At 39.7% G+C, this 15,792-nt stretch overlaps 1 protein-coding gene across 1 annotated transcript; it reads right to left on the bottom strand.

Moving 5' to 3' along the window:
• Positions 1-2,974: 2,974 nt before the first annotated feature.
• On the bottom strand, positions 2,975-5,590 carry LOC102815695 (DNA damage-inducible transcript 4-like protein-like). Its single transcript, XM_006876373.1, has 2 exons — positions 5,475-5,590; positions 2,975-3,465 (listed from the first exon to the last, which is right to left on the bottom strand). The coding sequence occupies exons 1-2, from the start codon at positions 5,563-5,565 to the stop codon at positions 2,975-2,977; spliced, it is 582 nt and encodes a 193-aa protein (XP_006876435.1). The 5' UTR covers positions 5,566-5,590.
• Positions 5,591-15,792: the final 10,202 nt, after the last annotated feature.

Genomic DNA, 15,792 nt, shown 5'->3' with positions numbered 1-15,792 from the left:
TGGGGGAAACATTTCCTAGTGAAATTCTAGGATAGCCCTTGCTACCCTTGCTCAGTGAGTAGGTACATTGTCATGATGGATAAAATTTCTTGGTCTTTTTCCTTCAAGAAAATCTATCAAGCTTACCATTTTTGAGTCCCCAAAACTGTTACCTTCTGACCTTATCTTTCTACCTTGAATTTAGCTGGTTCAACAAAACCCATCAGAAGTCATTGTCTTGATTGGACCTTCTTTTTGAAGCTACCCTAACAAGATTAAGACAAATTTATTGCTGATTACTGAGAAAACTTGTCTGCAACTATCTACTGATCACAGAGACATGTTTAAACATGTTTTTAATAACCTTGTGCATGTATGGACTAGAATCTTAGTAACAATACTTTATGCATGACCCACATATATTTTAGGGTGATCATTGTATAATTCTAGAAAAAACAAAGCAGATAAGAGAAGTAAAAATATATGATGTTTTATTGTCAAAATAGACAAACTTTTATTTCCTTTAACAGGAATTTAAATTTAAGTGTGTCCATAAGCCATCACCATTATGTAAGCATAAAAGACAAGAGAGGCAAAGGCAATTGTTAGTGACAAAAGGACAACGGTACCATATCCATGCCAGAGAAGGCTTCACAACAGTGGTGGTGACTCTAAATCAGCTACAGAAACATTCTGTAAATCAATAGAAAGATGACTTTTTTCTGTCACAAATCTCTACAGTTCAGCTACTATCCACTCAAGAGTTCAATTGGTTAGAACATTCGCTAACTTTACATTACTTATGGGATCAGGTACAGGATCACATCTCCATTTGAGTAACACCAGTGTGAAGTTGTTTTTGTCTACAATCAAAGCCTTGGGTAAAGTGGTGACAATACTAGGGACAGGAGACCTAAATATGTTTTTGAAAGTTGTCATGTGGAGGCTAAATTCTCTATTACACTACAAAAATAAAAATGGAAAAGAAAGCAGATAGTTGGAACAGAAAAGGAAGGTATCTATTATTAGGGACAGTATCCAAGGCTGAGGTAAGCTGGGTACGTGCATTACAGTCTAGACAACATTCTTACTCTCTAGTCTGTACTGAAAACCAGATCTCCAAAGCTTTGAAAGTAGTAGCGTATAGTTATCTTCTTTGAAGAGTCAGGGTAAGGAAAGAGACCTCAGTTCCCAGCAAAGGACAGAGATGACATACATAACACAGATATGGTGAGATGGCTCATCTGAGGATAAGGAGTCCTGGTGTGTTACTGTAGGGTAAGCACTCGATCATAAGGTCAGTTTGAACCACAAGATCGGCAGTTCAAACTCACCAGCCACTCCTTTGGAACCCCTAAACAGGGTAGCTGTGAGTCAGAACACCTTGAGGGCACTAAATAATAATAACAATATTGCAACTCACCTGGATTACTAAATGAATCATAATGGAACTGGATCTGAGAACTCACGTCCTGTCCCTTCCCCTCCCCATTCTTATTCAACATATGGAAGAGTAATCAGCTACACTTTCCAAAAAATCCATTCAACATTTTCAATTTTTCTAGTTTAAAGACAACTTTGAATACTTGAGAGGTAGGAAAACTCAGCTTACTTTGTACCATAACATCATTTAAAACAATACTGTGGTCATTAGGAGGAGGCCTGTGATACTGTGCAGTTCAAACCCACAAGCTGCTCCTGTGGAAAAAGATACAGCAGTCCAAAGATTTATAGCTTCAAAACCCCTGGGACAGTTCTACCTTGTCCTTTAGTGTCACTATGAGTTGGACTTAATTCAATGGCAATGGGTTTTACTTTGATTGTCACTAAGATGGCAGGTGGAGTTTTTATAATTTCTTCAAAATAGAAGAACAAGGAGGATATAAAAACAAAATAAAACAAACCAGCCTCCCCTCACCAAACAACAAAATAGTTCTGTTGTCTTTGTGACATGTTTTTATTTACTCATGCCTACAGTCCTGGTGTGGTGCCATAGGAGAAGCACTCAACCATTAGGTCAGTTTGAACCACAAGGTCAAACTCACCAGCTACTCCTCGGAAACCCTATGCAAGGTCACTATGGAATTGGCTTGACGGCACTAAACAACAAGAGTTAAATTCAGAAAAAAGATGAGGGCTTCTGCAAAGACTGACAGCCTTGGAAACCCTATATAGGCTGCTATGAGTAGGACTGGACTGGGTGGTTCTTAACAACAGTTAAATTAAGGAGTCCTTGGTAGCAAGTGTAGTGGGTTACACATTGAGCTGCTAACCACAAAGTCAGCAGTTCGAATCTGCCAGCCGTTCCTTAGGAGAAAGATGAGTTGTTCTGCTCCTGTAAAGATTTACAGCCTCAGAAACTCTATACAGGGTCAGTATGAGTCTTAATTGACTCAATTAAGACTGCCTACTTCATTCTGTCCTACTGTATAAGAACTCTTCAAATTTGACTAAGGGTAGGAAATTGGCAGTGTGGGCTTCCGAAAGTTTGGCTAAACATCATTTAGTAAGATTTTGTGATCTAAAAGATCGCTTTGAGAGCTTAAAGAAAACAAACCATGTTAAACTCTAAATAAGGCAATTTTGGTGTATTGAGGATAAATGCTGGACTGCATACCAGAAGGCTGCAGTTCAAACCCACTAGTTGCTCCTTGGAAATCCAACTCAACAGCACTTAACAATAAGTCCATTAGCAAAACTATCTGGAAAACGTAGCAAAGTCAAATATAAAATTTAAGTGGACTGCTTTTCTTTCCGTATTCTGTTCTGTAGGAAAATTTGTTATAGGGAGAAAATATACCCACTGTCTTGTGCCCGTTTTCAAAAGTCACAAAATCAGCCCTTTACCTATGGTTTCTGTGAATATGAAATACCAAACAAAGATGAACTAGATTTGGGGTTTCTTGTTAAGGCTGGGAAAACTACAAATGACTTTAACTGAGCAGCTGTATAGTTTTATTACTCAGTAATAAAACGTCTTTAATTGTTTTTTCTTTTAACACTCTTCAATGACTGTTGTTCCAATCAATGAGTAAAGCCTCTTCTTAACAAGTCGAAATCCTGAGCTGAGTATCAGAGTTCTCCTGAGGCCAGATGAGAAACGAGCTCTGCGAAAGAAAAAATCCCTGAAGCTAGTCCACGCGCAGTTTTCCTGCTTAAACACCAGAGTTAGCTCAAAAGTAGGCACCACACTAGAATCACACACAATCTTATCCAGCTTTTTACATACATTTTCAATTTCCAAGTTCACGTGTATAACACAACCTCTCAGGCCACAGGGCTCAGTGGAGCAAAGCCGCAGGACATCTTGAGCAATTTTCTGGGTCAGTTTTTCAGGAACAAGAACCTTTGAGCAACCAAGTTTGGTTTGCTTTGATTTGGACAGACAGTTTTCCAGCATTTTAACCAAACTCTGGCAAGTTGTCTCCTCAAATATCACCTCACTGAGGTTGGGTTCAGGAACAACATAATCCCAGTAGTCAAAATCTGTAAGGAATTTAAGATAAAAAGAAAATTAAAATCCAAGAGCAGGAAAAACACACCTGGATGGCCAACATTGGTTACGTTAGTCTACACCATCCCCACCTGTTTCTATTATTTGTTTGGCAGTCAACTGACTTGTTTCTGCTAGGCAGCACAGCAAGTCATTTACCCAGATAGTAAAAGTTCACTCAGGAGGTAAAGGTTTTGATAAATAGGAAAGAATACACTCATTTTCCTTTGAATTTATGTGTAGACACACATAAAATCTTAAAGACTGTGTGTAAAACATCTAGTTGTGACTATTTCAAAGTGTAGAAATCATTAGGAATTTTCATTTTCTTTGATTACTTCATCCTCATGAGAGTCCAACAGAATATTTTCTCAAGTTTCTGCATCACCGACAGTGAAAACATCCACAAAATACTCTCCTTCCATTCATTTCTCTCTTGCTAATTTATGGAGTTTTCTGACTTTTATAGAGAACATGCATTATTTCTATTATTTCTGGGGTAAAAATGGTTCTTTTTTATTTTTATTTTTGACTAAGGGACTGTTGTCATCTATCTCTTAGAATTTACATATTTATTATAAAGTACACAATTTTCACTATTCTTAAGTCAGTTTACAAAGAGCTTAATTTAAAAGAGATTTGATATCAAATATCTATGTCTTAAAATTCTTTATTGGAATATATTGCTGATTCCAATTTTAGCTTCAATTTCTTTTGATTAAAATTAGCTAGAAAAGAAGCCGTTTGAGGTTCACAAGAATATTTATAAACGGCTGGGCACTTTTTCTTAGCCAAGCAAAACAAATTAGTCCTGGTTAAACAAAATTAGATTTGCTCAAAGAGATAGGTCTGCATTTGGTCAGTAACCTACCTCCCAAATTAATCCTTCCACTTGGCAGGATGCCACACCACATACAGACCAGCCAGCAGGAGAATGTCTTGCAAGCTCTCTTCCTTTTTTACCTTCATAGACTACTATGTCTCCCCCATTCACATCCCAGTATCACTTAAGGAAGTGAAACAGATGTACTCCAAATTATAAGGGCTCCCTATTTTATCTATGTTGCTATCAGAACATTTAAGAGCTATGGAATTAGAGAATCAACTATTCTGTTTTCTAAATTAGGAAGGCTAACAAGTTAAAACAATATACCTATGGTTACATACTCAGATCTTTCATGTCTGAGCAGTGGGTTAACTTGGAAATTGCTATTGAAAATTGAAACTGACAACATGATAATATGCCAGTCCCACTGTCATTGAAGTTTCCTTTTCTCATTAAAACTGAATAATAAGTATAAATACAAATAGAATACTACTCAGCAGGAAAAAGGAACACACCTTGATAAAGGCAACAACATGGATGGATCTCCAAACTATTATGCTGTGGGAAAGATGTCAGATACAAAAGACTGCATGATTCTATTGATATGAAACTCCAGAGGGGAAACAAATCTATAGTGACCCTGGCGTGGTGCTATGGGTTAATGCGCTGGACTGCAAAGTCTGTTTGAATCGCAAGGTCGGTGGTTCAAGCACACTAGTGACTCCTCGGAAATACAGAGTGGCTATAGGTCGGAACCGAATCGATGGTGCTTAACAGCAACAACAGCAAAAGCAGATCAGTGGCTGCCTGGATAGGGGTAAGTGAGGAATTTACAGCAAATGGGCACATGAGAGTTTTTGGGGAAAATGATGGTGGTCGTTATTCATGCAAATATATTTATTAAAACATACATGATTGTACACTCAAAAGTCACCATAACTTCACAACTATATAGAAAAGGAATCTTTATAATTTTTAATTCCAAAGATTAGAAATTAATCTCATCTATTAGCAGCAGATGAGTTCAGAATCACAGAAAATTTGGAAAGGGTCTCTTCCATAGAATTTGTGGCATTCTCTACACTGAACAGGGGGTGAAGCTGTACGCCCACTTAACCTATCCAGGAAGGGGATGCACCAGAGAGGAGACAGAGATGGGGGAGCTGAGAAACTCACCACTTAGCAGGCTTCCTGAGTGGAAGCCATTGTCCGGCAACTCGGAAATACTGGCCGAGTTCTTACTGCTCAAACTGCCGGTTGCAACCATGGTCAACGGCTGTTTCCCTGGCGGAGCGGAAAAGAGAAAGCGAGAAAGTAAAACAAACAGAAGCTCCTAAAATGCCGAGGCACTCATTTCCCAAAAAGGGGTGATCCCTGCCTCTGCAATGAAAGTTTAGAAAGCCCGGGGAAAGGTAAGCCCAGCTACAGCCACAACCTCAAACAACTTAAAAGTTAACAAAACTTGATAGAAACTTGTGCCCGGGAGTTCGCCCTCTGAGCCCCCAACAGAGAGAACGCCCCCTCCTTCCCCACCAAAACCAAGGCCACGGTGTAGCTCACCTGTAGGGATTTCGCTGGGGCAAGTGCTGGGGCCTATGCACTCGCTGACAGAGCAGTAGGGTAAATAGAAGCTGGTTCCCTCTTCAGTAGCTCCTTCCACCAGAGGGTCAATGCTTTGCAGAACCAAGCAGCTAACAGCGCTCTGTTCTCCCTTGCCCGCCCAGCACTAACTCCACAGAGCAGCATCGGGCTAGGTCAACAAGCTCTTTATAGGTCCAGCCTCCGCACCCTGTCTGGCCCGCCCACCAGCACCGCCCCGCCCCGCCCCGCCCACCCTGGCAGGGTAGCCTTTCAACCCCAGCACTTGGAGAGGCCCAAGGGAATATCTGGAATTTGAGGATGACCTCTGTGTAGGTGTGACACTTGCTATTTCTTGGGCAGACCAAGGATCATCCTGACAACAATTCTGGGTGAACAACTTGTCCAAGACTGACCACCTGTTCTCCACCACCGATTTGGGTTATTTGGTGCTATCCCGCCTCCTGAGCTCTCCCTTAACACAACTCTCAGTGTCCACAATGTTCTAGCTAAAATGCAGTCCGGGTAGTTTGAAGCTTTACTCCCTTTGTTTTTTACTACGACCTGAGGCTTTGCTGCATCGTTTCCAATATATTGCTTACATCTGTTTGGATGTTCAACGCCAGCCACTTATCTAATTAATTCGGGCCTCTTGCCCAGTAGACTCACTGCGCCCCTGGATTTCTGTATTCTCCTCCTGCATGCGGTGAGTTCTAGCTTTCTTGTCCTGCATGGAAGGCTCGCAAACATTTAGGAAGGGTCATCATCACCCACTATACTCTGGAACACCCCAGAATCTATGACTAATGAGTTTTCTCCACTACAAGAGTCAGCCTGGCGGCACTCTTCTAATTAGACCTGGCCCCAGAGCAGGAGAGCATAGATGGAGGGTGGGGGTGCCAAGTAATTCAGCAAAATCTTAAGTGGGATTTTAGCTGCTTCTTCCACTTAAGAACTTCCTGGGAGCAATTGTCACCAGACACAGAAGCTGTTTTAGAGGAAGGAACTTCTGCATAAGCCGTCTTAAAAGGAGTTTGGGGAATGAACATAACAGAGTTTTATATCTCACAAGAGATAATCCCTTCCAGGTTTGATTTGTACTCCTGAATATAAACTCATAGGGCCACAAAAGAGCTGTGGAAAGAATCAGCATATTCACACAATCCATAAACCAGAAGCCAAAGATTATTTTTTCTTCCCAAATTACTAACCATTCTTTTCACTCGTTGGTGTACCATTAAGAAATGATCTGTTCTGAGTAGGCATTCCCACAGACCAAGGATAGATCAGGTTGTTGATGAGACATGAAAATATGGTGATGTCTAGAGGACGAAGACTTTTTACAAGTAGAACACTTTTGGATTAACCAATAAGCAAGGCAAGCACAGGCTTACTTGTGCTTATTTACTGATTGGTAATAAACAATGTCTTTTTTTTTTTTTTTTTTTTTCCCCAACTGCATCAAGCATGACAGACATCTTAGTACCTTACTACAGAATGATAAACCTCTTTTCAAATTTACAGTCCCTAGCTAGAACAGAGTATTCAGTAAACAAGGTAAATACTTGCTTCTTGTTGTTGTTATGTGTCATCTAGTCAGTTCTGATCCATAGCGACCAGATAGGGTTTCTGAGGAGCAGCTGGTGAGTTTGAACCATCAACCTTGCAGTTCATATAAACTTTGCAATCCAGCACATTAACCCACAGCGCCATACCAGGACTCCAAATACGTGCTTACTTGGGCTTATTATTAATCGGTAGTGGACACTTTCACATGGATTTCCTTATTGGGTAATCTGCCCCTGACTGTAGACATTTCTAGTCTTGGCTTTCTGGTTCTTTCAGATTCCACATAGCAAAGATCTACAGGTTAGGAATCTGAAAGACAGCTTTCAGCTGTCCAGGGCTAAAAACCCTTAGAGAGAAAAACAACAACAGAAGGGTTAAAGAGGGTGTGATAAACAGATCAGTGGGAGGATATTCAGAAACAGAGCTACAGAAATTAAAGCCAGCTTTACAGTCCATATTTAACTCAGAGCAGGCAGCTGCAGTGCTTGAAGGTCAGGGAGCCAGGGAAGGAGCAGCTGATAGGCTGGTCTTGGAAAGCAGATTTCCACTTTTATTTCAATAACAGAAAAGTGGAAAACAAACAAGCCCATTTAAGCCGATTAAAAAGCAATGGCTATCAACCAACTTGACCTGATACATGTGTACAGAGCATTCAACCCAACAACAGCACAATATACATTCTTCTCCAGTGCACATGGAACATTCTCCAGAATTGACCATGTGTTAGGTAACAAAACAAGCCTCCATAAATTTAGAAACATGAAAATACTACATCTTTTCAGACCACAATGTTATAAAACTAGAAATCAACAATAAGAAGACCAAGGAAATAAAGTCAAATACATGGAAACTGAATAACACCCTGCTGAAAAGCAACTGGGTAAAATAAATTAAATGTGAATTCACAAAGTTCCTAGAAACAAATGAGAATGAAAACACAACATACAAAAATCTTCGGGACACAGCAAAAGTGGTGCAGAGAGGACAATTTATTGCGATAAATGCACACATCCAAAAAGATGAAAGAACCTAAATTAACACATTAACACAGCATCTCCAACAATTAGAAACAGACAAACAGAGGGAACCTACAGTCACCAAAAGAAAAGAAATCATAAATATAAGAGCAAATAAATGAGATGGAAAAGAGAAAAAACTATAGCAAGAATCAACAGGACAAGAAGCTTGTTCTTTGAAAGGATTAATAAAATTGACAGAACCATTTGCAAACCTAACAAAAGAAAAGAGCGAGAAGACATAAATAACTCGCATTAGAAACCACATGGGCAATGTCACAATAGAACCAAACGAAATCAAAAGGATAATAACAGAAAACTATGAAGAGTTGTACTCTAACAAATTCGAAAACTTAGAAGAGGTGGATGCATTTTTAGAAAAACACAACCACCAAAACTTACACAGAGTGAAGTAGAAAATTTGAACCAACCCATAACAATAGAAGAAACTGATGAGGTCATCAAAAAATTCCCAACCAAAAGAAGTTCAGGCCCAGATGGCTTCATTGGTGAGTTTTACCAAACATTCAGAGAAGAGCTGTCATTATGTCATTGTGAAGTTCATCAATGAAAAATAGGGACAAATGTGAGGGCTCTGGTTCAGGGCCTACACAGACTACCAAACATTGTGAAAATTACACAAACAAAAGTAGACAAAATAGATGATTGGGACATACTAAAAATTAAAAACTTATGTGCATCAAAAGCCTTCACCAAAAGAGTAAAAAGGGAATCCACAGAATGGGAAAAAATTATTTTTCAGCTACAGGAGCTCTGGTAGCGTAGTGGTTACAAGTCGGGCTGCCAACCTCAAGGTCAGCAGTTAGAAACTACCAGCGGTTAATTGGGAGAAAGGTGAGTCGTTCTGTTCCCGTAAAGATTTACAGCCTCGGAAATCGTGTGCAGGGTCACTATGAGTCGGAACCGACTCCATGGTACTTAACAACAACAACAATAACACATCACATAAGGGACTCATTTCTAAAATATGTAGGAAACTACAGCACCTCTACAAGAAAAAGACAATTAACCCAATTGAAGGATTGGCACAGGACATGAACACACACTTCACCAAGGAGGAGATCTGGGCATCCAACAAACATACAAAGACGTGTTGACAATCACTGGCCATCAGAGTGATGCAAATCAAAACAACAATGAGATATCATCTCACACGAACAATGACGGCAAAGATCAGAGAAGCAGAGGACAGTAAATGCTGGTGAGGATGAGGAGAGACTGGGACCCTCCTACACTCTTGGTGGGATTGCAGAATGGTCCAACCACTCTGGAAAGCAATATGGGACTTCCTCAGAAGGTTGGAAATAGAAATAGCTTATGATCTAGCAATTCCTCTACTTGGTATTTACCCACAAGAAATACAAGCCATACACAAATTATGCACACCAATGTTTATAGCAGCACTATTTACAATAACAAAAAGTCGGAGACAGCCTAAGTGCCCATCAACTGAGGAATAGATGGACAGACTGTGGTATGTACACACAATGGAATATTATGCTACCTTGAAGAACAACAAGGGAGCTCTAAGCCATCACATAACATGGATGAACTTTGAGGACATTATGAGTGAAGTTGGTCAGTCACAAAAGGAGAGATGCTGCATAGGATCATTATGATAAAAGACTTGAAAAAAGAACCCACCCTAAAAGAGGGGAATATATATATATACATATATATATTTGTTGTTGCTGTTAAGTGCCGTCGAGTCGGTTTATATATATATAATTGCTGATCACTGGAATGTATGGGATGAAAGGAGGGGAGGGTGGGAGGGAAAGATAGAGCACACCGTAGGGAATAGACACAGATGGCTTGGGTGCTGGGGGCGGGGGAGGGCGGGCTAGTATACAAGAAGGGAGAAGGGAATGGAAGAACAAGGCGAATGGGAGAACAGTTGGGCAGATTTGCATGGGCTAAGTGGGACAGAGATGAATGATGATGTGTGCACTACCTTGGAATGGCAGGGCTTCGGGATGCAGGGACTGAGGCATGGTTTGAAAGGGTAAAAGAGGAATAATGTTAACATACTTGGCTGTCTTTTGAATCTTGGTTTCCCTTGCCTACCATTATGAAATAGACACTTGAGGTGGGGGAGAAAGGAATAGCAAGAAACATCACAATAGAAAGCTTGTGAGTCCGTCTTCAGCCTATAACTGATTGGAATACATTAAAAGGGGCTGGAGGTTGCCCAGTAAAGGAGGCCTCCTGTGGAGCTTTTGCATTGCATAAGACCATAGGTGGAAACCAGAATCCCTTCCAGAATTGTCTGAGGTGGGACATTTCCACTGGAAGGGACTGGTAGTCCAGCCTGGATCAGCTAGAAGAACAGAAGATACTTCATGAAAGAAAGACCAGAAGTAAAAATGAGAAACAATAACTGCAATATGATTGATTACTACAAGAACGGGCAAGCTGTTCGCCTGTGAGCCATTGGGAAAGTGGTTGGGTCCCCTCAGAGCAAACTCCATTCCAAAACTGAGACTTAAGGGGAATGCACGAGCAGGCATGTGGTCTGGCTGGTGACCACGTTGGTCACCGACAAGGGAAAGAGGGGAAAAAACAGCAATGAAGTGGCCAGCTAAGTCTGACCACATTCAATAGACTCCTGTGAACCCGGGTGGGGACCTGGATGGCCAGCAGTATAGTAAGACCCGGGGACTCCTGTGTCCAGAGGCAGTGACATGGCCATAGAGGACTAGAGTGGAGAGTGGGGCTTCCAGCTGATATCAAGTGAGGGGAGATGCACAAGAACACCCATACTTGCAGATAGTGCCCTCTTGACCTGGCTTTGATGACTGGATGATCAGAACTCGACTGGAAGAAGAAAGAAGAGAGAAGGAAAGAGAAAAAAAAAAAAAGAGTAACCTGATACAATTTGATGAACTTTACCTATACATATGGATGTAGTAGTTCAAAAAAGGGAACAAGTCTTTACAGCAAGGATCACTCCCACCCCCTTGGTACACGGGGTTGACAGGGATGAGCAACATAGACATTGGCTACCCAAAATGAGGGTGGGGGCTATAAAGGCAAGAAGTGACTGGCTTACAAGCTTTCAAGAGGGAGCCTACTTCCAAACAGGGCAGGGATAGGTAGAGCCTCCACTGAATGATTTCCAATCTGTTGGGACTGGACTGGCTAAAGGAAATGGGGATTAGACTCTTGTGGTACAGCAGTGAATAATTGCCATCAGGACTGACTGTGAGGGTCAGAAATGTAGAGGTAGATATTTTTTGACAAAAGGAGGGGAGTGATTGATTTTGCAGCCCAGGAGTGGAGGTCCCTGGGACCATTAAGTGAAAATTGCAGAGAATGGGACCTTACCCAGAGAGGTAGTGATGCCAGGGATGGAGACAGAGACAATGATGATGTGGACAGATGGACTGGCTGGGGACACTGAACTCAGGGAAGGAGAAGGGCTATGCGCTGATGGCCAGGGGGTGGGCCTGTGTGGTGTATGTGCCCTTTGATTATTTGATGATGCATGGAGGAGATTGTAATCATTGCAATGAAACGAAAATGAATGTAAAACTGATGTTCTCCCATGTAAACCCACATAATTCACAATAAAAACTTAAAAAAAAAAAAAAGCAGTGGCTAGTGTGTTAAAACCCATGGGTGGATCACCGGTCAGGTCCCAGATACCAGCTGCCTGGTAATCTGTCCTTGGGCAGGTCCCAGACCCTCCTTTTCTTACCTTGGTGTCATTATTTATAAAGTTGCGTCTTACATCCCTCTAAGGAGAGTTTTTAGGATTAATAAATTAGGTGAGTCTGAACTTACACTAGACATTAAAAATAAAATAAAATAAAATAAAAACTCAGGTTAATTTCCTTAGGGTATCTAGGCATAACTCATAAACTAAGTATAACCCCAAAGAGCAAGAAAGTTTATTAAAATTCTCTAAAGTAGCAGTTACTCTTGGCTCACCTGACCTATGGAAAGTTTGCGAAGTTCTTTGGGATTTTTCTACAGTAAACAATTTTCAAAATACTTCTAATAATATTATTCTTTTTTACTGAGTGGACCTTTTGATCAGGATTATAAGCCATAAGGTATGACGAACAAAGTACATCTACCTGGAATAATTAACAGAGACTGTTCTTTTAAAAGCCTTTTTTAAAGGATAAAATATCCATTCTATCACCAGTTTGAATCTTTGCAGGGTTAAATCAACAGAACTAATTTTTTAAATAAATGAGGCATAGAACAGTATTAGGGAAATTTAAATGCCAAAAAAGTCTTGTAATTAGATAATAGATATATGTTTTGTTTTTGTTTTTGTCTTTTTAATGTTGTAGATATAGTTGATCATTTTTCAGTGTAAGTTTATTACATTGGTGTATGTTAATGGTTTATCAGGTAATTTTATTATATCCTATACAAATAGTTTGTGGGGGCTATACTTACTGAGAATAATAGTTTTGTTTGAATAGAATATTCAATTGGTTAAATAGTTTGATCGTCTTTCATATACCATTATGCTACAGGAAACTATCAAAATGATATGCAAGACCATTGTAAGAATAATTTCTTTTAGAAGGATCAGCATGAAGTTGATTCCCATGAGGTGGAGGTTAAAGACTTGCCAAGACTTCCAGGATGCTATACCACTCCATAGTATGCTTCTTCCCTCAGTCTTCTCCCTTACCTCCCAGGGTTTTGTAATTTGATGCAAAGACTCACAGAACTCATGAATTTTCAAAGAATGGCTCATTTCATTATTGAGGCTGGCAAGGCCTAAATATTTGGAGGATACTCCTTACACACATGATTGAAGGGGACATGGAACCCAAATTGGAAAGTCAAGTGACAGGTTATTGTTTATGCTCAAGACTGCAGTAGCCTGTGAATCAGGTCAGGTGATAGGTTACAAGTCTAATGAACTGGAGATGAGATGGAATTGAGTCAAATACAGGATCCAGAGCAAGAAGTGAACTTTGTCAAAGCATTCCTATATATGCAGACCACATTCCCAAGGAAACTAAGGGTGTGGATTGAGTCACACACTCTATTAAGACAGGGACTTTTTAAATCCTTGTTGTTTATAGTTGTTAGGTGTCATTGAGTCGGTTCTGACTCTTTGAGTCTCTATGCACAACAGAACAAAACACTGCCCTGTCCTGGGCCATCCTCACAATTTTTGTTGTGTCACTGTATCAATCCATCTTGTTGGGAAAACCTTCTTCTTTTTTGCTTATCCCCCACTTTACCAAGAATGATGTCCTTTTCCAGAGACTGGTCTCACCTAATAACATGTCTGAAATATATAAGACGAAATCTTGCCATCCTGACTTCTAAGGAGCATCCTGGCTGCCCTTCATCTAAGACAGATTTGTTTGTTCTTCTGGCAGTCCACTGTACTGTTAATATCTTCTCCAACACTGTAATTTAAATGCATCCATTCTTCTATGGTTTTGCTTATTTATTGTCCAACATTCACATGCATATGAGGCAATTGACAATATTGTGGTTTGGGTCAGGTGCACCTTATTCCTCAAACAGGTATCTTTGCCCTTTAACAGTTTAAAGAGGTCTTTTGAAGCAGATGCAATATCTCACAGAACTCATGAACTGTAAAGGAAATGGCTCACAGGGTCCTTAATCCTTATGCCTACCTTAATCTTTAATCCCACCTCAGTCTTTAATCCCCTGTTTCATTAAATACTCACTCCAAAATGGGACCATAACCATAGGAATTGTTGTTATGTGCCATCAAGTTGGTTCCAAATAACAGTGACCCTGTATAGGATTCATAATACATCATAGGGTAGACTAATATGGATGGAAGGGCTAGATTAAGTAATTAACTGCATTGTAATTTTTAAGCTAACTTGCATTTTTGTTACTATGAAGATTACTCATTCAACTTCTTGCAGAAAGAAAAAAAAATACTCATAGCAATAAAAAATGGCAAAGTATGTTCAGCTGATGTACATGCAAATTCCATGCCTTTTCATGTAAAAATATAGTATTCATATTATCTTTGCTTACTTAAAGTGCAAATTTAGAATGCCAAAGAGATTGCAAAAACAAAAACAAAAATAGTGCTTTAATATCTTATTATAGGAAATGCTGGTGTCTTATGAATTCATGATTCAGATTGCTGAATATTTATGACGTATTTTACTAGACAATTTTCTCTTATCCAATATGGGTTGTTATTTCTGAACTCTTATTAATGCATTTGTATTCAATACATTGCAAATTTTACTTCATACTGATACCTGAGGAAAAATTTCTGGGTTTTCAATGTGTACTGGGTTTTTAATTCACAGAGGTGTTTTGAGAGTATGGAAGCTGATCTGTGTAATAGTCAAGGATTCTTAGCATGCTCATAGAATTATTTTGAGGGTTAAAAGAGATACCATTTTAATTATTTGTTTACAAATACATCTGTCCTATAGTCTTTGGATTTCTTGGATTTTGTCAAAATTTACAAACTGGTGCCCACATGAAATGCTTAGAGCAGACACACAGTACATGTTGTTGTTGCTACTAAGTGCTGTGGAGTTGGTTCTAACTCACAGTGACCTGTACAGGGGTTCTGGGGAGCGCCTGGTGAATTTGAACCAGTGGCCTTGCGGTTCAAACAAGTGCATTAACCTACAGTGTAAGTACTTAATAAGTGAAGGAGCTCTGGTAGCATAGTGGTTATGGGATGGGCTGCTCTCCTCATGGTCGGCAGTTTGAAACGATCACGGGTGAAGGATGAGGCTTTCTGCTGCCATAAAGATTTACAGACTTGAAAACCCTATGCAGGGTCACTATGAGTCGGAACCTACTCCACGGCACATCATCACCATTACTCTTGTCAATATTATGTGTTGTTCTTCAATTGTAGTTTGATATTTCAGTGCAGCAAGCAAATAACTAAAAGAAATGTGGGAAATATTAAAGTAGAACAACATTTATGGTCTTTTCTGTTTATACAAAAAATCTGGACAGTATTTGACACTGATTAATCAAACCTTTTTCATTGTAACAAATGCATTACTATATGGGAAAACAGCAAAGAGATTTCTCAGTGATATGTAAGAAAATGATGTGGCCATCCTGGCTTCCAAGGAGCATTCTGGCTATACTTTTTCCAACACAGATTGGTTTGTTCTTTGGCAGTCCATAATACTTTTAACATTCTCCTCCAACACCATAACTCAAGTGCATCAGTTCTTCTACGGACTTCCTTATTCACTGTCCAACTTTCACATTCATACAAGGCTATTGAAAATACCCTGGCTTGGGTCAATTCTCAGTCATACATGGTCGCAGATGTTTTTGAATTACCTTTAGCAAATTTATTAATA

The sequence above is a fragment of the Chrysochloris asiatica genome, unplaced genomic scaffold, assembly GCF_000296735.1.
Source record: "Chrysochloris asiatica unplaced genomic scaffold, ChrAsi1.0 scaffold00377, whole genome shotgun sequence".
Classification (NCBI taxonomy): Eukaryota; Metazoa; Chordata; class Mammalia; order Afrosoricida; family Chrysochloridae; genus Chrysochloris; species Chrysochloris asiatica.
This window is presented reverse-complemented; position numbering and strand designations above follow the sequence as displayed.